Source organism: Crinia signifera, chromosome 19 (assembly GCF_055691185.1).
Source record: "Crinia signifera chromosome 19, ASM5569118v1, whole genome shotgun sequence".
Classification (NCBI taxonomy): Eukaryota; Metazoa; Chordata; class Amphibia; order Anura; family Myobatrachidae; genus Crinia; species Crinia signifera.
In genome coordinates, this window is record NC_139226.1 from 28053383 (window position 1) to 28079781 (window position 26399).

The window sequence follows — 26399 nt, forward strand, 5'->3', positions numbered from 1 at the left end:
TTTATTTTTATTTAACCTTTATTGGCACCAGAAGGATTAATGACTGGCAACTATTTTATCACCAGCTTAGTCACTTGAGTTAAAATCCTCCAACTTATTCCTAACTTCTCTAGTTTGCAATTTAAATGCTTCACAAACCAATTATTACTGAGCCGCTGTCCTTTCAACATGAAAGAAACTACCATAGCGAATTAATAAATATAGTAAATTCATTTAAAGACAGAGGGGCACATATACCATAGGATTGCACAGGATCTACCACCAGGTATCACATTGCAATCTGATCGGCGGGATGTATGTCCCTGCTGACGCCTGTACAGGGGCCCAGAAAGGAGCCAGTCCCTGAGATCTGCTACGCCAGGTGGGGGAGGGTCTACGCGTACGCGTCTAGCGCTGACCCCCGGCATACCCGTGCTGACTAGGGATGGACATCGCATTGTGAGGTTTCATAATCATTAATGATTTTGTTTTGATAGCAATACTTTCAGAATTTGATGGTGGCATTCCGATGTTTGCTGCCATCAAATGGTAAACATTTGATGGTGATCCGATGGTCCCGCCCCTCCAGCAGTGCTTCTGTACACACGTGGCCATGCTGCAGATATTTGCGCATGCACCAAAGGGGCTTTTTTCCCCCCATACATTTTGTTTTTTCTATCAAATTCCTTTGATGCGATGGTCAGAAACCATTGCATCGACAGATTCGATGGCGAAAGCCCACCCATCATTTGATGGTGGGTTTCCGATGTCCATACCTAGTGCTGACCCCACTGCCCCACCGCCATTGTGGTCTGTAAGTCCATAGGTTATCTCAGAATGGCGGTTGCGATGTCGGCCGATACGGATACATAGCGACTTATGGGGGATGCGGCTGCCAGCAGCAAATGGTGGGATTGCAGCAAGTATCGGACATTCCTGCTGCGGTTCCCCCATGGTACATGTGGGCGGTACTTCATATTTGCAGCTAACCCCCCAAAACCGGGTATTTTCAGGAATGAGCCGCAAATATTCAATAGTGAATGGGCCCCAGAGACCCTTTTATGTGCAAGTTCTATGTTCTTATTTTTTGGGGGGTTTATTACAACACAATGGGCCAGATGCACTAAGCTTCAAAAGTGATAAAATGGAGAGTGATAAACGACCAACCAATCAGCTCCTGCCTGACATTTTTCAAACACAGTCTGTGACATGGCAGGTAGGAGCTGATTGGCTGGCTGTCACTCTTTATTTTATCACTTTTGAAGCTTAGTGCATCTGGCCCAATGTATTTTATGTGAAAAGTACCCTCCTCCCTCCCAGGCGCCGGACAGTTTCCTGACAGTCATTACCCCGACGTCGGGATCCCGACGGCCACCAGCTTTTCTCCCTTGTGGGGGTCCACGACCCCCATAGAGGGAGAATAGAATAGATGGCGAGCGTAGCGTGCCACCATGCCCGCAGCGTGGCGAGCGCAGTGAGCTCGCAAGGGGCTTTGTTGCGCTCACCCCGCTGTCTGAGTCGGGCTAATGACTGTCGGGATCCTGACTGTACGGCCCATATACCACACCCCTCCCTCCCACTATTAACATGGGATTATTCTATAATGTATTGTAACTCAAAGCAACCAATTAGGTTTAAACTTTCATTTCAGAAACTACTACTAAAAGTATAGCTAGGATCCGTTTTGTAGCTAGAGGTTATAATTCACATAAAACTACTAGGAAACTCTTTGAGGCTCACTTAACCCTTTGAGCGCCAATATCTCAGAGATGTGCAAAATATCCGCTTAAAAAATGCCAGCGTCGCTGACATTGGTTATATAAATTCATAAAAAATGGTCTGCAAAAAAAGATTAAATTTCCTGTATAACGGAAACATTACAGGTCAATATGATGAATACAAATGTTTGCTTGGCACTCAAACGGTTAATGACTTGGTGCATTGGAGCCAGATGAAGATCCCCATGAGGTACTAGGTAATCTTTGGGGGATCGGGCCAACTTTATATTTGTCAGAAAATAATAAAATACAAGCGGAGTCCTGCATTGCTAAATTGCCTATATTTTTGTACATATGAGCGTGGGGCTAATATTTCGACTCAGAGCTTCTGATCATCTGCCTACCCTACGTACCATCTTCTGTCAAGCTGTATGTGGTACATTTTTTGGGGGGGAGTGGGCTGGTGGTTAAAAAAAATATATATTCTGGGGAACTGCTGGTATTTTTTTATTTTTATTTTTTTTATGTATCCTTCAATAAAAAGAAAAGGGTATTCTACAGCATAGCAATAAAGGAAGATCGAACAGACCTTTCTCTTGATTCTTGTATTATAGGACAATTTGATGACCTGTATCGGGAGAAAATTAGCCAATAACTAGACAGGCAGCAAAAACACGAAAGAAAAAAAAAAAAAAAACTTTATTTTTTTTAGCCTTTTTTTTTTTTTTAAAGTAACAGTTTCCGAAAAATGGTCTTTGGCATACACTGAAAAAAACATCTCACAGGGATATCAAAGTCCCCCCCCCCCCCCCCCGAACACGCCTCCCAAAATACATCCCCCAAAGCTTCAAAAATATATTATAATTACATAATCCATCTTCAGATCTTTGTTCAGTGATTTTACACATTCCCTTACATCAGAGGTAGAAGAGATCAACCTCTGCAGAGGCAGTGGAACTACAAATCCCAGCATACTCTTAACAAGCCAAAGTCTAGAAAATATTACATAGTTTTACAGCAGCTGCAGACCCTGCCGGTTTTCCGCATCTGCTCTGATGTAATGTTTGCTCCCCAAGCTGGGACATTTATTGTATTTGGAAGGACGTGCCAACAATCGGCACATAGCCTACGTGTTACGGAGCAGATACCTGGATTACAATGAGGCTACTTACATCGCTAAAGCTTTTAGTGCGGCTGACCACAACACCTATCTGGACCATCCTGTTTTATACACATACGTTTCAACCCCCAACATAATTGCCGACATATGTTTCACCTGTTCCTATACAGAAGATCTGGGTTCATTGGTCTGGTTTATCACTAGTCACATACAGGGGGAATTAGGCAGTACGTGAAATCGGGAAAATAATTATCTACAAGGAATGAACCTCTGCTTTAGAGACTCCTTGGGACAAACATTTCATTCCTAAAACACAAGCTACACAAAGGGACACATATTCGCTATTACAAAACATATCACATAGTTCTAGAATGAACCAGAAAGGACTTTTGGGGGCTGATCATCCCAGATACACCCACTGATAATCCTATTGCCGTATAAAGTTTACACCACCATCTCCGTCTGTCTGTTACCAAACGTACCGCATAGCATTGTCTTCAGAAATCTGCTTACGTCAACCCCTAAACTCCAAGACTGTCTATCCTCATTCTGATCCAGGTACCTAATCGCAACACTTCATCCACTAAAGAAGGGAAATACAGGCTCGGTGCGTGAGGTTTTGGTTTGGCGTAGCTTAATATATATATATGTGTGGGGCGATGGCACTGGAAGGCCAGTCCTCGTCTAATAAGCAAAGCTAATATTACTGTACAGCTACAATAAGAATCTCTATATCTGATATATATATATATATATATATTTTAAAAACAGATTACAGAATATATATAGAGAATTCAGCATCCCCCAACCCCACCCTCCAATGGTCCCTGAAAAAAATACATATAAAAAGGCAATAAGGCACTTGTGTGTTATCCAACAAAAAAATAAAACGGGGTCCCTGCGATAACACGAGGCCGCCCACCCACATCCTATGACTGGCAGTCCATTCAGTCCCAGGAACGCCACCCTGCCCAGAGTCCTTTCCCGGGAGCGATGAAATGGAAGCGCTTCAGACGTTCAGTCCCTGGGATTTTGAGCAGGGCGTGCGACACCGTGGTGCGAGGAGAGGGGTCTTTAACTCAAGGCTTGACCTGAAAAAGCAAAGTTAAATCAAAATAAATAAAAAGAATAGATGTCCGTTTCATAGTGTAGACCAGGGGTTCTCAAACTTGGTCCTCAGGACCCCACACCGTTCACGTTTTCCAGGTCACCCGGCAGGTGCGCTCATTACTCATTTGGAGCTAATTACTTCACTTGTGCTTCTGTGAGGAGACCTGCAAAACATGCGCTGTGTGGGGTCCTGAGGACCGAGTTTGAGAACCTGTGGTGTAGACTAGGGATGGCCGCTGACCGTTCCTAACCATCAATAGTCTCACCATCGATAAAGGAGGCCTCATGGCCAGCGCAGATTTGAACCATCGATGGTTAAACGGTCAATGCTCAGCTGAAAAAATGAGGGAATCTGTCAGGTTGCTATGTGTTACAGCAAATGGCACACACTGCAATCCCTGCGCCAACCTCCAATGCCCCGTAGGTGCATCGGCCGCGTGCGCAGCTTACCCGTTTCATGTGAAACTGCTCTGAGATATGGAGAATTTGGTGACTGTCCTCTGGAGGTGGTTGTAGTCCTCCTCCAGCACCTGAAATGTAAGAACAAATCTGATATTAACAAGCTGTTATTATTAATGAGATTATCTAACTTCTATTATTAATATATACACACACACACACACACGCACACGCCTTACAGACCATGGCACTGGATTCAGATGTGGGTGGAAGCGCAGCACAAAACCCAAAAAAGTACCAAACATTGTACTGCGTCATTGGGCATGCCTCAGCTACAGACCGACTGTCCCAAGGGTGACACAGTTGGCGACTGATGTAGGTGCCGCGATCCTAACCACATTTGAATCAGGCCCACAGAGAGAGGACAGGTCAGTAACTCTGTGCTTTCAAAATTGACTCCACCGGTTAGCCAGAAGCCTTGCACCATTACCCCTAATGCTAGGATTGGATAGATGTGGGCCTAGCCCCTCCCACCTGCTTAGACATGGTATACCCAGGAGATGACCGAGCTGGAGTCTTAGCTGCAATGAGTTATATTACCGCCTGCTTAATCCACATATCTGTCTGTAACCAGCTGCGATGAAGCCCTTACGCAGCAGTCACCATCTCCTCTCCTGCAGCTATAGAACACTTGCCTTCAGCTGCTGGACCTTCTGCTCCAAAAGACGTATGTGTCTCCTAACTTCCTCAGACTGTTCCTGGGACAGCACAATGGGGGCACACAAGGACTCGGCAACATCTCTTGCTCCCGAATCCCGATCTGTAGGTAGAAGAGCGGAGCGGTTTCAGCTCTCTATGGTGCATCTGTGATGGTCATATTATAGACTGAGGTCCCAATGATAACCGTGTTATGCTATATACGTTATTACCACCACCCCTCCCCCTCACATCGATCCCCCACGAGGTATTGAGAATGAAAGGCTTGACGTTCCACTTCTATGCTGGACAGCACACTTAGAGCACTCCAGCATAACTAGTGAATATGCACAGAACTGAGGTCATGGGTTAGATTCCCTCCGTGGCCCTAACTGTGGAGTTTGTATATTCTCCCTGTGCTTGCGTGGGTTTCCTCCGGGTACTCCAGTTTCCTCCAAAAACATTCTGTTCGGTTAATTGGCTCCCAACAAAGAGAACCCTAGAATGTCTGTGTGCTTGTGTACATGTGGTAGGGAATATAGATTGTAAGCTCCACTGGGGCAGGGACTGATGTGAATGCTCTAATATTCTCTGTACAGCGCTGCGGAATAGGTGTGCGCTATATAAATAACTGATAATAAATAAATATAATGCATGTATGCATTCGCACAAATACTTTGCAGCATGGTTGCCTAATACTTGGGTAAATCAAAGGGAACACAACAAAACCATCAATTAACCCATTGCTGTAACCTTCACAGCTGATACCAGGACTCACCATTCTCACCCAGCACTCTTGTTACTCTGTCAGAGTCTGGCACAGAGTCTCCTACCGGGTCTCCATTGGAGGCCTTCTCATCTTGTCCAGATGGGGGCACTCCAGCCTCCTCTGAAGTAGAGTCAGTCCAGCTGTCCAGGTTAGAGAGAGACTCTGTGTCCAGGCAGGCAGACAGGCGGATATTCCGTACTAGAAGCCTCTTCAGCACCGACACTGAGAGGAGGAGAAAGAGCTTGAGCACAGGAAACATAGAATTACTTCCAGGAAACCTCCAAGACCACCCTGGTCCTCCTCACCTTCCTCTAGCGCCTCAATGGCTATGTTCCCTGTTGTGCTCGTGTATCGATTTAGATTGTAGGCGTGAAAATTGTGGTCCAGAAGGTGTCCAGTTATGTTTGTCCTGTCTCCAGCACTGTCCTCCTGGCCCAAGCCCACCTCGTCCATGGATTCCTCCTTTTCTGTGAAGACCAGAAAGGCAGCAGGGTTCAAAACGGACCATGATTTAGTATACGTGGGTAGGAGAGGGGGAGACTGGTCATGGATGACGTATCAGCAGGTGAAACATAACCAGCCACCATGTCCAAAGAGGGATTGTGAGAAGGAAATACACAAGTAATTAAAGGTGCTCCTGGTTACATCTCATTACAGTTGTTCATTAATCGCTTAACTGGCAATATTTATTTAAAAAAGGTCTCAAATTGAATGAATTAGGTAAATAATATCTATTTAAAAGCGTATTTATAACTTGTACAAAAAGAGACCGCAGTGGGTGCCATACGCCACCCTGTGGGAAGACACCGGAATGGGTGTCGTACGCCACCCTGTGGGAAGATCCCTGCTCCTTTCTAACATAGCAGAGCCCAAACAACCATGCCAGGTACGTCGTTAAGAGAATAAATGGAATCAGGACTGCCGGTATGGGGTGATAGACACTATACCAATACTTAGATTTTGAGGGGCCCCCCCCCCCCCACCTCAGAAGCTTTATAGCCAATGGTCACACTCCCTCGGGATCAATGCAATCAGCGATGGCCCTCTGTGGGCTGCTGTCCTCCATTCATACTCATTATATAAAAGATACAGCAAAGACGTCAAGCTTCGTCAAAGACAGAAGAGAAGGAGCTGGCGGTTCTCAGAGCCCAGTATGATCCTGAGCAGGAGATTGTGTTACATTATGAGGAACTGCTGGATCTCTATAGAGCAGGAACACTTACCATCCTTCGTAACAGACTCTTTCGTGGAACCGCCGTTCTCAGAGCTGGTCAGCAGCTGATCATTATAACTGCAATGAAATAAATCTTTTCAGCACACTATGACCATGGGGCAGGGAACACTGTACCTACTGTAAGGCTTTATTGCTTGTACAGAGTAATATACAGCAATATATCAGTGACTACACAACGTGCACCTATAATGAACACGGTACCACAAGGAGAAAGCACGTGTACCCCTTTTTCTGTATGTGAGCTCTAGTCCTCCCCCTACACCTCCATGTCATCCAGTGCTCGGTCTACTACTCAGTAAGGGATCGATCCTATTCGGTCCGATGGGTGCAAGGTGCCATTTTCACCTGTTTAAAACACTGGAAACGGCACCCGATTCAGCTCGATCTTACGCCCTTCACTGGGCCGAATTGGATTAAAATTGCTCGCACCCCTATGGAGATGCGGAGGTGTGAGCGCTTTTAAGCAAATTCAGCCTGCCGTACAGTGTGCTCGGTGCCGTGATGATTCCAACTCGTGAATCATCCGCACCCAATAGGACTGACCCCTAAGTCTGCTCCCTCCGCACACCTTGTGCACACAGTCTGCTCCCCCTGCACAGTCTTTTCCCCCGCACACCTGCTCATTGACCCCGGCTTCTCAGGCACACCACCTGTTCACCCACAACTACACCTGCTCGCCCGCACCTTGTAGACGTAGCCGGCTCACCCACAGAGTTGTCTCGCCCATGTATTGTGTACAGCGGGAGTCCCAACATTCTCTGCCACAAATTCGCTTTTATAACATGCTAAAACGGTGACAGGCCATGCTGGGACGTGTGGTTCCACAAACGCTGAAGTGTCACATTTTGTGTGCCCCAGCCGTACAAGGTAATAAAGCAGTGACATTGCTTCCTTCCCCGTCCAGCAATACGGAGTTGATCCTCCGGTTCCTTCTGCTGCACAGCTGGAGATGTTTTAGCGATCCTCTGTATTTATTAGGTTACCCGCTATGTATTGTCTATGGTGAACCATGAGGATACACAGCGAGCGATACAACAGGAAAGACACAATGACTAGTAGCAAGTATGAAAGGGTTGATAGAAAGAGGCAACAAGTACACAAGTGTGCACACAAGCAAGTCACATATAGAACGTACTGGCAAACAGTCCACAGCAGACCCTTAGACCCTGCACACTGCACTTACTAGGTGGGGCTCTGAGGAAGCATGGTTGGGTTACTATAGGCAGCGCTTGGTTTGCAAACCGACGAATCCAGAGGGCCAGTATTTTGGCTGATGAGAGTAAACCATCTGTAAGACAACAGAGGTGTAAATAACACAAGTGTTCTGTATACTGTTGGCTGGTGTAAAACTTTACCTTGACACAGACAGACATTGGTCATAGGCACCTGCCTACGTTACCAATGGATAATTCTAAACGGCCATATTGGAAATAACGAGTCAGAGATTTGTTGGAAACGGCGACAGAGCAGCAACTACATAAAACCTAAAGTTCTGCCGTTTGTTTTTGTGTTTGATACAGAGGAGAAAGCGAATAGCACCACCTACGGGTTATATGGAGAAACTACGGTAGGAGAACCTGGGGCCAGCTGGATAATATTATAGATTGGATACTACTGTATACCAACAAGAGAGGAAATGTTTTCCTTTTTTTAAAACAGCGAGTCTGGCATTAAAGTAATTGTGGCGTATGATGCTTACACCAATACCTGGGCCCATGAAGTCAACATCCAACGACATAGACACTGGATCCATCACACTCTCTCCCCCCCCCCCCACCCTGAGTTGACAGGGGGCAGAGAGTGGTATCACAATGGCAATGTAGATCGTAAGCTCTTCCTAAGCACTAACTGCTAATAGTATAACAAGCTCAGGGCGGACGGAGACCTCCCACGTAGCAGAAGCCCTTTACTAACGAATCACATCAATGGTCCACTCCGTCCCAACAACCATCTCCCAGCATCTGCTCATCACTTACTTCTTCTTATCGGATGTAGTCGGTGCCACAAGCTCATAGATCTGTGCTCTATCCTCCCATTTAAATAGGACGAAGAAGGCTTTGTTATCTGCAAGAGAGCACGGTCAGAGTGTCAGCATAACATCCGATGTACAACCGGTATGTAGGGAGAAATAGCAGGTGTGCTTACTGTGTAGGCGCTGTGAGGATGGTATACGCATTACAGAGTGCAGCAATTGCCACAACAGGGAGCAGAAAAGATCCTGACTTTGGGCAGAAGACCCACCCAGAGGTTACTTAATTTACCAGTCCACAGTAACCCAAAAGACTATATAATATGTAAGGGTAACGGCCTTCCGTCTAGGACAGTGTACTAGTAGGGGGAACAGCCTTCCGTCTAGGACAGTGTACTAGTAGGGGTAACAGCCTTCCGTCTAGGACAGTGTACTAGTAGGGGGAACAGCCTTCTGTCTAGGACAGTGTACTAGTAGGGGTAACGGCCTTCCGTCTAGGACAGTGTAATAGAAGGGGGAACGGCCTTCCGTCTAGGACAGTGTACTAGTAGGGGGAACAGCCTTCCGTCTAGGACAGTGTACTAGTAGGGGGAACACCCTTCCGTCTAGGACAGTGTACTAGTAGGGGGAACACCCTTCCGTCTAGGACAGTGTACTAGTAGGGGGAACAGCCTTCCATCTAGGACAGTGTACTAGTAGGGGGAACAGCCTTCCGTCTAGGACAGTGTACTAGTAGGGGGAACAGCCTTCCGTCTAGGACAGTGTACTAGTAGGGGGGGGACGGACAGCCTTCCATCTAGGACAGTGTACTAGTAAGGGAAACAGCCTTCCATCTAGGACAGTGTACTAGTAGGGGGGGGACGGACAGCCTTCCATCTAGTACAGTGTACTAGTAGGGGAGGGGGGGGGGGGGGGGACAGCCTTCCATCTAGGACAGTGTACTAGTAGGGGAGGGGGGGGCGGGAACAGCCTTCCGTCTAGGACAGTGTACTAGTAGGGGGAACAGCCTTCCGTCTAGGACAGTGTACTAGTAGGGGGAACAGCCTTCCGTCTAGGACAGTGTACTAGTAGGGGGAACAGCCTTCCGTCTAGGACAGTGTACTAGTAGGGGGAACAGCCTTCCGTCTAGGACAGTGTACTAGTAGGGGGAACAGCCTTCCGTCTAGGACAGTGTACTAGTAGGGGGAACAGCCTTCCGTCTAGGACAGTGTACTAGTAGGGGGAACAGCCTTCCGTCTAGGACAGTGTACTAGTAGGGGGAACAGCCTTCCGTCTAGGACAGTGTACTAGTAGGGGGAACGGCCTTCCGTCTAGGACAGTGTACTAGTAGGGGGAACAGCCTTCCAACTACGACAGTGTACTAGTAGGGGAGGAACACCCTTCCGTCTAGGACAGTGTACTAGAAGGGGGAACGGCCTTCCGTCTAGGACAGTGTACTAGAAGGGGGAACGGCCTTCCGTCTAGGACAGTGTACTAGAAGGGGGAACGGCCTTCCGTCTAGGACAGTGTACTAGTAGGGGGAACGGCCTTCCGTCTAGGACAGTGTACTTGTAGGGGGAACGGCCTTCCGTCTAGGACAGTGTACTAGAAGGGGGAACGGCCTTCCGTCTAGGACAGTGTACTAGTAGGGGGAACGGCCTTCAGTCTAGGACAGTGTACTAGTAGGGGGAACGGCCTTCCGTCTAGGACAGCGTACTAGTAGGGGGAACGGCCTTCAGTCTAGGACAGCGTACTAGTAGGGGGAACAGCCTTCCGTCTAGGACAGTGTACTAGTAGGGGGAACGGTCTTCCGTCTAGGACAACAGCCTTCCGTCTAGGACAGCGTACTAGTAGGGGTAACAGCCTTCCGTCTAGGACAGTGTACTAGTAGGGGGAACGGCCTTCCGTCTAGGACAGCGTACTAGTAGGGGGAACGGCCTTCCGTCTAGGACAGTGTACTAGTAGGGGGAACAGCCTTCCATCTAGGACAGTGTACTAGTAGGGGGAACGGTCTTCCGTCTTCCGACAGTGTACTGGCACTCTTCCTTAGACACATACCTGTAGCCACCTCACGAGCCATTGCCATGTGCAGCTTAATAATCGGACTCAGCATGAGTTTCCCATCTGGAGTCGGGGTGATTGTACGACTTTGACACTTTAAAACCAACCGCTCATCCTGTTTCTGAAGAAGCATCAAGATATCATCCAAGAGGAGCACAAGAACATCTGCGAAGCAAGAATACAGTATTCAGAGCGTGGAGAGGGGTGGAGGGTGGAACACTGGAAGCCTTGCACGTGTAGGCATACAACCGTATACTTGGGGAGGGGGGGTATCATTTGTAATATATGCTAAAATAAAAAGATAGGTCTAACTGGATATAATTTTTTTTATTTTGCTTTTCGCCCAAACTTTTCATAAGAACCATCGTTATTAACACCAACCGTTTACAAAAATAGATAATAGGCGTAAGAGTCTGAGGACAACGTTCTATACTACGGACATGGGTAGTTTGGAATGAAACCGGGATCTCACCAACAGACTTGTCTTTGCTAACTCTCCAGGTCAGGTTCCCCTCGTATATCAGTTTTCTCCTGGTGATATCTATGTTCTGGAAGACATTACCCAAAACACAATTTAAAAGGTTGGCAAAAAAAAACAACCAAACAAAAATCACACAACAACATATATAGCAATATACAGTAAAGTTCAGAATCCTCCTCCTTGGTGTCCCCCTGTATTTTGCCGAATCAGTCGGTAACAAGCCGAATAACGGCAATCCTGCCATTGATGATTGTACCAGCAGAATTGTAGTGGAAGCCTTTTCTACACCCAGTCTACAGATGAACACATCTGGGTGTATTGTGAAACCTAGCCGGCCGCCGACAGGTATTACCTTGAACTCGCTGAACAGCGGATCATTGCTCTGCCGCAAGTTGGAGATGTCGAGACGTCTTTGGTAATCGCTGAGTTTCTGCAGAGGACACAAAAGAAGGCGACGGTGTATCAGAACACATACAGTGTAATCGCATGGAGGACGACAACCTCATGGCGCTACAGATGTGTGCGCATACATTTTGTCCTATCTTTTTGGCACCGTATGGCGTACGATGTCCGTTGTAACTTAGTGCTGGATTCAATCTGCCCATGCTTGCGGAAGCTGCTGTGAATGAGGATTTCTGTTCCAGTCTGAGGGAGGATTAACTACCACGGGCTAAATGATCTGCCGGGGTGGATTGTTGTTGAAGCCTGAGGAGGCTCGAAAACAAATCCACAATAAATGCCCTGACTGCGGTTAAGCCATAGCTCCCGTTAGACATTTCCAACCGTCAGACGTCATATGGGGAGGAGCAGTCTATACCAGGCACGTCCAAACTGTGGCCCTCCAGCTGTTGTGAAACTACAAGTCCCATCATGCATTGCCAGTTTTGCTATTAGGGATTTCTAAAACTATTGCAAAGCATGCTGGAATATGTAGTTTCACAACAGCTGGAGGGCCATAGTTTGGACATGCCTGGTCTATACAAACATTACTGTTCCCTAATGGACAGCCCACCGGCCAATACAATGATGTGGGGTGGCTATAGACAGGTGACTCAGGAGAAAAGCTTAAGACGGGCCCGTCCAACCTGTGACTCTTCAGCTGTGGTGTTCCAGAATGCTTTGCCACAGTTTTGCTATTAGGGAAAGCTAAAACAGTGGCAGTGCATGCTGGGATGTGTAGTTTCACAACAGCTGGAGGTCGGTCAGGCCTGGTGTAGCACAACAACCCGATAAGCAGAGTATGGGAACACAGCTGCATCTTACCATCTGGTTCTCCATCTCTCGCACTTCAGTGTTGACGTGGTTTAGGATCTGACGGCAACACTCGGCCGCCATCTGCACCTTCTGCTTCTCCTCTTCTTCCTCTGTAAGATCCAGTAATGAGGGTCAGTAGCACTAGAATCCCCCTCTCGCACTAAAGCTGGCCATACACTAGGGTGACTCCTCCCCTCAGACAGGTCACCCACAATCCCCCCCTTTGAGCCGCACAGGTCCTTCACAGGCAGCAGGATCACATGCAATATATCATGAGGTCCTTTTGCACACGATACATCACATTCAATCCCAGTCAAGCCTGCGTGGCTTGCCTGCGATCCGGCAGATCTCTCTGCAGCTGGTGCGGCTCGCAGGCTTCGAAGCGATGCGCATGGGACCACACATCGAACCGGCTGTCAAATATGTGGGATATGGATGCTTTTTAATGGGACTGATAGCCACAATTTCATAAAAAGTGATCAAACCGCATGTATATCGCCCTAGTGCAGGAATGGGGAACCTTTGGCCCTCCAGCTGTCGCTGAACTACACATCCCAGCTATAGTTTTGCCATTTAGCCATGCTAAAACTGTAGCAAAGCATTCTGGGATGTGTAGTCCAACAACAGCTGGAGGGCCAAAGGTTCTGCATCCCTGTCCTAGTGTATGGGCAAAGGTTGTAGAACTAGAACAGACATAGGAAAACTTTGGCACCCCAGTTGCTGTTGAACTAAACATCCCAGCATGCCTTGCAACAGTTTTAGCAGGGCCAAATAGCAAAACTGTGCACAATGGGTTGTGTAGTTCAATAACAGCTGGAGGGCCAAAGGTACCCCATCCATATTCTAAACAATGCAACCTTGGGGGAAGGTTGCCACACTTAACAACTAAATAAATAAACCGTGTGTCCTTTGATGCACTATTTGCCTTGTAAATTCATGTATCAGACACGCCTGTCACTATTGGAAACTCATTGGGAAAAGAGAAGGCAGTTTCTGCGCTACCCAAAGCCCTATTTAGTTTATTTATTCTCAACAGACTAAAGCAGTATGTAGCACCACCTTCTGGTGGTATGATGGTACTGCGCCCATGAATAAAATAGTCCCTATACGCCTGTTATTTTTATTAAGCAAACTCTAAAAGAAAATTTAAGAATTACAATTTCAGATATGACCTGTGGGCCAAGTTTTTAATCAGAACATTATTAAAAAAGTTTTGCCGACACCTGAACATCTATCCATGAGGGGGTCATTCAGACCTGCTCGCTAGGCTGTGAATCACCGTTACACAATGTGAGCGGATGTGTACGCTTTGTCATCAGCTCGAATGCGGCCGCAGAGAGGGGAAAAAAAAAAAAAAAAAAAAAAAAAATCGATGGTCGCTCAGCATCTAATGATTTTGTCCTCTCTTCGCGGATAAAAGTAAGCCTGGACTTCTATCCTGCACGGTGACGGCCGAAATGGGGACGGATGCTGATGTCATGTGACTTCCTCCGCCCGCCCCAAACAGGCAGGGCCTCCCAGCATTTCTGTCTTAATAATTCATTAAGCAAATCTAATAAGTAAAATAAGAATACAGGGCCTTTCATTCTGAATATGCCAGAAACACATAACTAAGGGGCAGATTTATTAAGCTTGGTGAAGTTATGAAGTGTTTTTTTATCACCGGCCAATCAGCTCCTACCTGTGAAGTTACAGGCTCTGTTTGAAAAATGACAGGTAGGAGCCGATTGGCCGGTGATAAACACCAGCCACACTATCACTTCACCGAGCTTCTGATAGAGACGCCAATGTATTATACTGAGGTCATAGTAGTGGCAGCTTCATTATAGCATTATATCCACAAGGCAGCAGGAGCAAAGAGCGGCCATTGCTGTGTCTGGCAGCAGGAGCAGAGAGCGGCCATTGCTGTGTCTGGCAGCAGGGTAAAGCTTATCAAGGAAAAGGGTAAAGCTTATCAAGGACAAGAACATATGTAACGAACAGTGACTTGTTCCGTGGAGTAAAGACATTGGGATTTCACTTTCTATATGTTAAACTAAGCTGCATCTGGGAATATTGAGCGCACCAACCCTGAGATTTTGTTTTTATTCATTGTAGCTTGGGCCGACATTCTGCTCATGTATTTGTCCATCACCAATGAGAAGTAGTTTTACGGTTGCGACCAAATGCTACAGAAGAACACAACCCAAATGTAAATGCTTTAGAATCTATCATAAGTATAAAGATAATATTTGCAGTTCCAATGTTATCGCAGTTTCAACCCGGAACGTTTTAGCAATGCGGATGTAGAACATGTAGGTGCGGCGGCCTCACCGGTGAGGTTAGCGATGTTCTTCAGCAGCAGGGGATACTTGGTCAGTCTCTGCATCTCAAAGGGAATAATGTCCTTCAGCTGCAGCCGTCGGCATTGTGGGTTACTCTCTGCTTCCTGGTGAGAGAGGGGAGAAGAATGGGACACCGACATCCACAGGTTCTTAATTCAAGCACTGGGACGCAGGATACAAGGATCACCACATGCCTTTACTGTAACTACCCAGGCAATCAAATGATCTGACACTATTCAAGGGCAATCAAAAACCCACTCAGCCAGGCTATTTGTGAGACTTAAGCCCTGTACACATGGAGGTGACGGGAGCCCGGTGCTGAGCAATGTGCTTGAGATTGCTCAGCACCCATTGCTGACACGCATGCGCTGAGCGATCTGTGCGGATCAGGGTTCTCTGATGAGAACACTGGGAAATGACTAGATTTTGACTGCATGCATTCTAAGGGGGTATTCAAGTGACCCTGTCCCGTTCTCGGACTGCTCGACTGAGAAACTGCCGGCGGGTTTCAATGTCCCGCCTGCAGTGGGACTAGAAGGGGGAGTGGCCACGAGCTACGGCCGGGAAGAGGCGAGCTGCGGCCGGGAGCTCGTCACTTCCCGGCAGAACGAGCCCGACTGCTAGTGAAGTCAGGCTCGCTCTGCCGAGATCCACTTCGTGAGATGGCTGCGGGTGATTGAATACCCCCCTAAATGTAGTCAGAAGATTGCGACGGCGACACGCGGTACCGCATGTTGTCATGGCCTGTACACACGTGGAGTCAGATTGCTTAGAAATAACACGGACATTTAGGACCACTGTGGGGGCCTTTACAGGCTGGGGGCTGGATTAAACATTCTGCCTCATGTGTCATATAGGGAAACAGCACTGTTCCTCTGCATTATACCATCCAGGAAGCAATAGGACTGCACATCTGCCATGTATACCTGTACCTACCTGAATAAACTGGGTAAATCGAGGGTCCTTCTTCTGCTTCTGCTTCAGCTGCTCCAAAGCGAATGGTTGCCGACTGCAAAACCTTGAGGAGATCTTCTGAAACCACGATCCTTCCGTACCATCAAACTGAGGGAGGAGACAGGTGGTGTGAATCCGTGCATTACCTTCCGCTCGGTATCACCAGCGTGCGTTGCCTGGGAGCTCTCCCTAGACAGTTGTACCTGCTCTATACAGAGTACGTTCTGGTTCTCCCGGGGGTATTAGCTGGCTGTGAGCCCGGCTTATTTACACAACATGAAAGTAGACCCCCTCATGTACTTATCGTGGAATCTTATTATTATTATTATTATTATTATTTTATTTATAAGGCGCCACAAGTGTTTCGCAGCGCAGTACAAAGGAACAATACAGGGAGACAAAACTTGGCATAACATTGAATAAATAACAAAAATTCAGTACAAATAAAGAGCACCACAGTTCAATACACATTACAGCTTAAATGTAAGTAGTGAGGACCCTATCAACATACAACTAGAGGCTTGAGGCCAATGATGGAGATGAGTATGAAGATGGTCACTGAGTGTTGGAGTAAAGGAGAGCTGTGAGTGAAATGTGAAGAGAAGTGGGCTTTGACAACAGGAGGGAAGAGGACCCTACTCGGAGGAGCTTACAATCTAGTAGGAAGGGGAGACAGACAGATTACAAGAGGTGCAAGCGAGGGGGTGGTGGTTAGATAGCAGGATGTAAACAGGCAAGGGGTCGGAGAACCAGCTGGTTTATGCAGTGGAAGGGTATGCTTTGATGAATAGGTGAGTTTTCAGTGCCCGTTTGAAGCTTTGCAAGGTCGGGGAGAGTCTAATGGAGCGAGGGAGTGCGTTCCACTGAAGGGGTGCAGCACGGGCAAAGTCCTGTACTCTAGCATGGGAAGCAGTGATCAGGATGGAGGAGAGACGACAGTCGTCAGCTGACCGTAGAGGGCGGGAGGGTGTATGAATGGAGATGAGGTTAGAGATATATGGAGCAATGGAATTAGAGATGGCCCTGTATGTGAGTGTGAGGTGTTTGAAGAGGATTCTGTAGGGGAATGGAAGCCAGTGCAGATTTTGTTGAAGGGGAGTAGCAGAGTTAGAGCGGCGGGAGAGGAAGATAAGCCTGGCTGCAGCATTGAGGACAGATTGGAGAGGAGCTAGTTGGGATTGAGCGAGGCCAGTGAGAAGAGCATTACAGTAGTCAAGCACATCAAGATGACTAATGAGTGGATGATCAGCTTAGTTGCACTCTGTGAGAGAAAGGGCCTGATGCGAGCAATGTTGCGTAACTGGAACCGGCAAGAATGGGCCAGGGCTTGGATGTGGGGTGCAAAGGAGAGGGAGGAGTCAAGAGTGACACCCAGGCAGCGGAGTTGGGGAACAGGGGATATGATGGTGTTGTTAACAGTGATAGAGATATTAGTAGGGGGCATAGCTCTGGGTGGGGGAAAGATAATAAGTTCGGTTTTGTCCATATTCAGCTTCAGAAATCGCTCAGACATCCAGGTAGAGATGGCAGCGAGGCAGTTGGAAACTTGAGAGAAAACAGTGGGGGACAGATCAGGAGAGGAGAGGTAGATTTGGGTGTCATCTGCATAGAGGTGATATTGGAAGCCAAAGGAGTTAATGAGTGCACCCAGAGAGGAGGTGTACAGAGAGAACAGAATGGGGCCAAGGACGGAACCCTGAGGGACCCCGACAGGAAGGATAGAAGGTGGTGAGGTAGAGCCAGAGGCAGAGACTGAGAAGGAACGGTTGAAGAGGTAAGAGGAAAACCAGTTGAAGACTGTGCCAGAGAGGCCAATGTTTTGGAGTGTGTGGAATCTGCTATTTTATGGACTGATTCCCACCAATTCGCAAGACTCAAAGTGCCCCCCCCCCCTCCCCTGCAAGGCCATCAGCCCACCCTTGAAATCCCCTCTGCTCACCCGCTGCAGCAACGTGTCCCCAATCGCCTGGATGATAGAGTTATTTTCCAGACGGAGCTTCTTCAAGCTATCCAGGAACAAAGCTATAAGGTAAAAAACACAAGACAACTGATCAGGGTGAGGGGAGGAGGACACATGGGACAATACACTGAGAGCAGTAGGTAGAGGACTCACCATGCACCTCGATGAGGTCATCCAGACTGGGGAAGATGTTCTCCAACTCCATGGTGGGGATCCAGGTATTTTTCATGGGGAGATAGAAGATATCATGCAACACGTGCAACATTCGCACATGGGCGTGCTCTGTGAACAGCAGTTCTATCAGGGAGAGAGATCGATACATATAAATCTCCGGTAACACTCCGGTCACTCTGCGGACATTACACAGCCGGTCTGTACTTTAGAAAGTACCTACTACCAGTACCACCTACTACTATCAAACCTTTCGGCTAATGCCCCTTGGTGTGCTGGGAGAAAACATGTCTTGTGTGTCTTTGTAGTCTAGAACAACTTCCTCCCTTTTAGCACCGGAGGGGCAGCACCAATTTCATTAAACAGATTTCAGTTGGTCTTTACTATAGGTCAGAATTAGGATTTGTTTGATAGACGGTACTGGAACCACGTATTTCACTGCAATGAATTAAAGTGCAACGGATACTATGATGCAGTGCGGATTGTTAAACCCTCTTTGTGAAGACGTAGTCCATCAATCTGGTAGTAACCAGCTCCACAGGAAGCTCCACAGGAAGTCACAAACAATAATAATCCTAGACTACGTTGCTTTACAAGATAAAATATGAATTTCACAAACTGCTTAGAGATCCTGTAGTTTCTATCTTCAGCCTGATCTCCCACGAGCAGGGCCCTCCACCGTACAGCTGAACCTCCTTCGTCAACCTCTTATGTACTTGTATTTGTTTTTGCAATTTAGATATTGATGTTAGCACTTTCCAGCGCTTCTGGGTTTTGTGGTGCCCAACAAACAAAGATGGGTACTTATGTAGTATCTGGGCTGCCGATTTTTTGATTGTATGCCTTAAGTTAAGGCATACAATCAGATGCGATGCGATGCGATATCGCATCGCATCGCATCGCATCGCATCCGATATCGGATGCGATGACCCGATTTTTCCATAGGAATCAATGTTTAAATGATTCCTATGGAAAAATGGGTCCTTTTCATACCCCTACTATCCAAGTGGGCATGGAGTTGGATATAAACCTGTGGCGAGCGTAGCGAGCCACCGAGCCCGAAGTGTGGCGAGCGAAGCGAGCCCCGCGAGGGGACGGTATTCGTCCCCTCGCGGGGCTCGCTTCGCTCGCCACGCTTCGGGCTCGGTGGCTCGCTACGCTCGCCACAGGTTTATATCCAACTCCATGCCCACTTGGATAGTAGGGGTATGAAAAGGACCCATTTTTCCCATTGAATTCCATGTTAAAATGGACTCAGTCCATTTTAACATTGATTCCTATGGAAAAATCGGGTCATCGCATCGCATCGCATCGAATCGCATGGTCGCATGCGATGCGATGCGATCTCCCGATCCGACCCGATTTAGAAATCGGCAGCCCAGATACTACATAAGTACCCAAAGATGGTGTTGAAGAATGTTTCACTCGGCATTTAAAAGTTCACCCCTACAGTGGTGGAGCGCGAGGGATGCATGGCACTCTTCCCTCATATCGGATGGCATGAACAAACAAGGGTAAGACTCGCCGCAAACCCTACCATTGATGACCTCTTGCCGCTTGATTTCGCTTTTCTTCAGCCCGAGGAGTGTTTCTTTGGGGACGAGTTCCCTCCAGTTTGGGGGGTCGTTCTCGGCCTCAGGAACACGCGGCTCATTATCCTCAGACTGGGGAGGCAGAAAGGACTGCAGACCCTCGGTGCTCCCTCCGGGCTCTGGACTGCAAAGAGAAATGGGTACAGTTAGAACAATAGACGGGTTTGTCTGAATGAAGCCACCACAGGTAACTAAATCAGCGACTGATCACCAAGAACTCTACAACTATTGTATTCCCTCCTTATCAGGATTTAATGTATTCTTTACAAGGGGACGAACAGAACAGGGGAACAGTAGCCGTTCCAAAACACTGCATCCAAACAAAACCCAACAATGCTACAAAACACCTAGAGATGGAGGGAGTTAGTCCTTAGATGGGATCTATCCCGAAGATCAAGTTACAGGTTGTGCATAAAACATCGTCATATAGTAATGTCTACATCAGGCATGTCCAAACTGTGGCCCTCCAGCTGTTGCGAAACTACACATCGCAGCATGCCTCACCATAGTTTTAGCATTCCCTAATAGCAAAACTGTGGCAAGGCATGATGGGACTTGTAGTTTCACAACACCTGGAGGGCCATAGTATGGACCTGCCTACACACGCCAGCGTGCCACAGTTTCAGCATGTGTAAAAGGCAAATCTATAACAGGACATTCTGGCTTGTTTGGTACCACAGGTTTCCTTGTTCTACACATCTGTATGATGAGTAGTCAGACAATATGGCCGACATGACCTGATTAGTGTGTGTACAGCGCTACTTCCTCAGTGAGACACTATCTTGTACATTTGGGCACTTTGACTGGCCAGCATTATTTATTATTTTATCTATGTCAACATTATCACTGTCTCATGTTAACCTAATGACCCTCTTCAACATTTAGAACATGTCCTCCCCCCCCCCCCCCCCCCCCCCACACACACACACACACACACACACAAAACTATATGCTGGACAGATTTATTTTTCCACTGACAGTTAATATATTTGGACTAGGAGACTCCCTTTACAGATGTAAGTCTCTTTACCCACAGTGTCAGCGAGGATCCTTGTTTTACCCATGGTACGTTCAAGTGATAAAATGACATTAGAGAACTTTGCGACCGGGCTTCTTTAAAGAAACCTGTACGTAGAGATCCCTTGGTGTTTATGACAGCAAATGATATATAAAGAATAACCAGAGACGTCTAACACAGGCATGGCCCCATAATAACCCTATACAGCTAAAATCAATTTGCTAAACAATTGGATGCAAAATGTACTCACCTCCTGTTCATTTTCGGTAAAACTAACTAGTGCAGAAGAAATCTAGGACTGTTACCAGATGCATTATTCATATTAAACTACTTTAATAGTCTAAGGTACCTTCAAGAACGGTCACTGCCAACACTTATTATTAATTTGGGGAAGAGAAAACAAAAAACAAACAGACAATAAACCATCCATCCCAAGGGATGCGGCGAAACGTACGTGAGGCTGCCTCGTTTGGACCCAGATTTGCTTGCGATGACCTGCAGGTCGTTGGCTCGGACGGCAGCCTCCAGGTCCACATCACTACGAGAGCGCGTCTGCTTGCCTTTGGACGAGCCTCGCTGTGAACGCTTGCGCTCACAAACTCGCAGGCTCTCCGAGCGCCCCAGCTTATAAGAATGCCTGTCCGTGTCACACCGTAGATTGGGAGGAGAGAAGGGTCCCGAATACCAAGCAATAAAGACGAGAAGAGGTGGTGGTGAGAGATTGCATGCATTGGGGGAGGGGGGGTTTGAGTAGATTGGGAGAGAAAATAAAAATACGGAGGAGGAGGAGGGGGATCTGGAGGAGGGGGGGGGTGAGTGGTAAAACACATACGAAGAGACTGGATGAGAGATAAAGTCGTCTATACAGAGGGGAAAGGCAGAAAGACACCAGAGTAGGGTGTTTAATAAGGATGAACAAACCATGAAACAGAAGGAACGTGGTCGGAACGCAGAAGCGAAGAGAAGCAGCAGAATCCAGATACAGAAAAATCTGTACTTACAAAACACTAAAAGTACCATATGCAGTCTCTAAACCAACTACTGCAGAGGATCTCAACTCCAGTCCTCAAGTACCAACAGCAGTGCAGGTTCCCTGGATCTCTTCAACCATGCACAGGAGTCATACCCCTTTTCCACTTCAGCAACAAAGTGGGTTAAACAGGGTTGCATGTCAGTGGAAAAGGGTTGCTGAAAACAACCTGGGTCCAGTGACCTGGGAATCCAACTCTTTAAGGACCCGGGTGATGGGGACAATGTAAATGGGTGACCCAGATCATCTGACCGAGGACTAGTTAAAAGCTTATGGAGCGCCAGATCACTGGAGCTTTGATGTCATCGCCAAGGGCTGACCAGGGTTGGATTGGTGTTCAACCAGGGTTTTTAGTGGAAAAGGGGTATTACTATACTCTGCTGGGTCAGTAAATATTGTACCTGCTTCCACAGACAGATAATGACCTGTTGGCGAAACCAGAGGACTGAGGATCCTTCAAAGACTCCTGAATCTATAGATGGACTTTCACGAATACTGGCTCACCTGACAAAAAAAAACTGCGCCCATCGGTAGAATGCACATTTGATCTCCATTAAAATACATTTATAAGAAGATGACTTTATTTCGGAGGCTACTTGATGGCTTCGGACCAAAAGGCAGCAAAGTTTTTGTTCTAAAGGGGGTGCAAGTCAAAAATAGAAAAGAAACGGATCTAGAAAGCAACAATAGTTCAAACCCCCCGGCGTCAGAGATTCTGGGCAGTGAAGACAAGTTTCTGATGCCAGGTCAAACCGAGCAGTCGGGCAGCAAGGAAGCTGGGGTTAGCGAGAGGATAGAGTGGGGTAGAAGAGGGAAGGAACTGGGGCACAGCGTTTAATACTTAGCCAGGCTTTATATAAAGCCTCTAGCAGAACACAGAAATCTCCTCGGCTGCGAGATCACAAACATGCACTGACCTTTTCTTCCGTCTGTAAACAGAGCAGGCAAGGGTTAAATCATTCCATACAAATACCCCACTGCTCAGCGGGTGAGGTGCACCACGTCCCTGAAGGTTGACGTTGTGCTGTATAGGCTGCCACAGTTAGCAGCTTAGCACGTGACGAAGCATTTCCTTCGGTCGAAGCTTGCACTGTACGCAAAACTGACAAAAGCACCAAGCAGGACTTTCATCTGCCGTAGGCATCTAGGGCCACGTCACCTAAGCCAGGACAGGACAACACCAGAAACATGGCTACAAGGGGCCTCAAACAAACACAGGATAAGGAACATTCTAGGACCCCAGCAGGAGAGCACGAGAGGGAGGTAGAACACACAGTAAGAGAGAAGAAAGGTTTAGGGACGGGTGAACATACACAGGTGGCAAAGGAGGAAGAAAAATCACGAGACTGGGTCAAAAGCCAACGGAAGGTGCTGATGGGAAGACGAGGCCTGCAGAGCGCGCGAAACATATGACGTTTTACACAGGACACTTTGTGGACAGCGGTACACAATGAACATATGTTGCTTAGTGACGTAAATGGGAGTGAGACAAGGACAATGGCGCTGCGGAGCAAGATAACAGGCGTAGGAGAGGCTGGCAGGACGAGTGCCATGGTTCTGTAGCGATGGGAGCAGGTAAGCGAGGTAGAACAGTTTTAGCAAACATCTGTCTGGTAAAGGCCCTAGCAGCGATTTCTTCCATGGACACAGGGAGGCAGCTAGGATACGCTGGGGGGGTAAAGCAGAATCTCTCCACAACATAAGGCTTGACTGAACGCCATCGTATCCCTGAACGCAGGACGGCAAAGGCCGGTCAATAGTGACAATGTAGCCAAGCAATGTGTAGATAGGAATAAGCAACTGGAAAGTCTCAATCATTACGCTCAGCCGGGTTGATAACCATTACAAGCAGCTGATCAAAGCAAGCTAAGAATGTCTGAAAAGGATCCAATCAGCTGGCAGCGAAACGGAAGGGCACAGAAGAGCCTGAAAGCGGCAGCGAGAGATGGCATCATCTCAGGACTACTCCAGCGGACTCATCAATCTTACCTGTCATTCTCGGCACTGTCCTCCTGTTGTTCTGTGGGGCACAATTCCGAGGTAGGAGACCCTTTGGACACATCAGTGACGTCAAGCGATGTCCCGTCAGACACTAGTTTGGGGGGGGGGGGGGGGTGGAATAGAGAGATGTGTGTGTAGTAAGGCATTACAATACCCACAATGATCATTACCAACCCGCTCACCATTTACTACAGAGGTGACATCATTGCAGTCGCGCCAAACAGAGACTCTTAGTGCGCCACGTCTGGCGAGACTGTTTAGGTGGCATGGTTGCAATGCGGTATGGCTAACTTATGCGGCATGGTTGCAATGCGGTATGACTTAAAATATGACACTTGTATCTGCATGGGACCAATCAGATTCTATCTAGTATCTTCTAGAGCAGGGGTTCTCAAACTCCGTCCTCAAAACAGTTCACGTTTTCCAGGTCACCCGACAGGCGCACTCATTACTCACTGACACATTTTAAAAGATCCACAGGTGGAGCCAATTATTTCACTTGCGATAGTGTGGAGACCTGGAAAACACGCGCTGTGGGGGGTCCTGAGGACCGAGTTTGGGAACCTGCGCTCTAGTGGGTGCTAAATAAATAAGTAGAATCTGATAGGAGGTTGCCCATAGCAACCAATCTTCAATAGAACTCCCATCTTAGTAAATGTATTTATATATTTAAAAAAAAACCCACAGCACCTGACGCTAGATGACTGGCACGAGATATATTGCGTGGTATATTTAAGTTAGATGGAGGAGGACCCAATGGTCATTGGCACCCCGTGTAATCGGAATCAGGATTATTCCCGCTATGTGGTGTGGGCCGGGATAAATACTGAACCATAAAATGAACCGTGTCTGACTGGTGTACACTGGTCTGATTGTGTGTCTAGGCTCCCAAACACCACTGCGCACAATAGGGAGACATCATATACGGATCAAACCAAGTGCTAAACATGGTCAGGCAATGATCAAGGGAACATACACGCGCAGGGCCAAACTGGAAGGACCAGGCTCCACTGCTGCCGAACAGCAGGAACTTCCCAATCCGCACATGCATGTGAATGCTTGTGTACAGCCAAATGGAGATCTCTGTCCGCTTGGATTTATCAAAGCACAATCGCTATGTGGGCTGTTGGTTTATTACTTATGGAATGAACCTGGAGACTTTCATATTAGAAGACTTGGCTTCACCCGCCCCTGTGCCTCACCTGTGTCACTGTCACTGGGCTCGCTGGGCGGAGGGTGTATGGTCACGGAGACTCCAGGCTCAGGGGCCTCAGCGGTGACCTTCGGTTTGATGGTATTGCTGTCGCTCCGGTCATATGTCCTCTGCCCCTGACTGATTCTTCTCTCAGGGGCTGCAGGCTTCTCAGCTGGGGAACAGAGGAAGGAGGAGGAGCATAAATGAGCCACCATCATCATCACACACAATTCATTATGTCATGTATAAATAACGGTTACAGGAGGTTAATTATTCAATTGATATTACAAATCCCCCCCCCCCCCCCCCCCAAAAAAATAAAGTGTTGCCACCAAGGACTATTTTGGTTTATTTAAAAAATGATTAGTAATCTTAACAGAATAACAACCATAACAAAACAACAAAAACAATCAAAATAAAACAATATATTATTTATATCTAATATTTTGAAAGCCTCGGTCCCAACAAACAGACCTTATCTTCTGGTTCTAAAGCACAATAAGCCATTCATCGGCTTGCAGGCAAATGTAATTAGTGATGTAGCTCCATCTAGATAACTCACGTTTCTTGTGCAACCGAAACGTGAGTTATCTAGAATCTTCGCTCGCGCCCAACATGACCAAGGTTTTCCCTCCTGTGTAGCAAGGTTTCCGACTGGACCTATAACTGGGCCCCAAGATAAAAGCCGCCCAATGGCACAGAGAGGACCGATTGTTCCTTGCCATAATACAAACACAGTTACGTCTTCCACTCAAATTATAGTTAAGTTACTGGCCAATATGCCGTATTTCTAGAAAGGCCCTTCCCTCCCAACAACTAGAACTAGATCAGGTGCATCAGTCAAATTGCATCTTGTCCAATCAGCTGCAATCTGACTGCCTGGCCATTCTATTGAAGCTAGGACATTGCCCATAACAACCAAATCAGAGACTACTTATCCATCTTCTTTATTTTACACCTTCTTGAAGATGATCGCATCGGATTGGTTGCCCATAGCAACATCCAATCTTCAATAGAGGCATCAGCAGTATATAATAATACCAACAAAGGCAACTCACCGAGCCGAATATCAAATATACAAATTAGGATTTCAAAATAGGAGATATCCACCAGACCAATGGTCCTTCAAAGTGTTACAGCACACCAAGGGTTACGACCTCGCGGAGGAAGAGGCAAAGCAAAGCTGGGAAATCCCGAAAAACGAAGAGGAGTCTTATTCAGCACAGGTAACGTGTCTGGGAGTTCATAAGTAGTTATTGGAGGTCCATGTTTAAGCAGGAGCTTGTTCTCTCAGTACCATATTGGATCACAGCATTAGAATGGTTGGGGGGGGTTACACCTTGAGCAACATGCTGCATAAACAATGATCCCACCAACTGTCTACA

At 47.2% G+C, this 26399-nt stretch overlaps 1 protein-coding gene across 7 annotated transcripts in view; it reads right to left on the reverse strand.

The window, feature by feature from the left end:
• Nucleotides 1-2487: 2487 nt before the first annotated feature.
• Nucleotides 2488-26399, reverse strand: part of ARHGEF1 (Rho guanine nucleotide exchange factor 1) — a 73783-nt gene continuing 49871 nt past the window's right edge. For 4 of the 7 annotated variants that reach the window (XM_083162227.1, XM_083162225.1, XM_083162230.1 and 1 more), the window contains 21 exons: nucleotides 25022-25186; nucleotides 23808-23910; nucleotides 22736-22747; nucleotides 21243-21425; nucleotides 19716-19894; nucleotides 18161-18304; nucleotides 17987-18069; nucleotides 16030-16155; nucleotides 15083-15197; nucleotides 12779-12879; nucleotides 11868-11945; nucleotides 11507-11582; nucleotides 11032-11199; nucleotides 9002-9089; nucleotides 8209-8313; nucleotides 7015-7082; nucleotides 6097-6258; nucleotides 5801-6013; nucleotides 5022-5146; nucleotides 4378-4457; nucleotides 2488-3908 (listed from right to left, as the gene is read on the reverse strand). In XM_083162227.1, coding sequence (XP_083018353.1) covers nucleotides 4383-4457; nucleotides 5022-5146; nucleotides 5801-6013; nucleotides 6097-6258; nucleotides 7015-7082; nucleotides 8209-8313; nucleotides 9002-9089; nucleotides 11032-11199; nucleotides 11507-11582; nucleotides 11868-11945; nucleotides 12779-12879; nucleotides 15083-15197; nucleotides 16030-16155; nucleotides 17987-18069; nucleotides 18161-18304; nucleotides 19716-19894; nucleotides 21243-21425; nucleotides 22736-22747; nucleotides 23808-23910; nucleotides 25022-25186 — 2369 coding nt within the window. In that variant the 3' untranslated portion in view covers nucleotides 2488-3908; nucleotides 4378-4382. The remainder of the gene's footprint in view (nucleotides 3909-4377; nucleotides 4458-5021; nucleotides 5147-5800; nucleotides 6014-6096; nucleotides 6259-7014; nucleotides 7083-8208; nucleotides 8314-9001; nucleotides 9090-11031; nucleotides 11200-11506; nucleotides 11583-11867; nucleotides 11946-12778; nucleotides 12880-15082; nucleotides 15198-16029; nucleotides 16156-17986; nucleotides 18070-18160; nucleotides 18305-19715; nucleotides 19895-21242; nucleotides 21426-22735; nucleotides 22748-23807; nucleotides 23911-25021; nucleotides 25187-26399) is intronic. The other 3 variants (XM_083162229.1, XM_083162228.1, XM_083162226.1) reach the window with 2 other exon arrangements.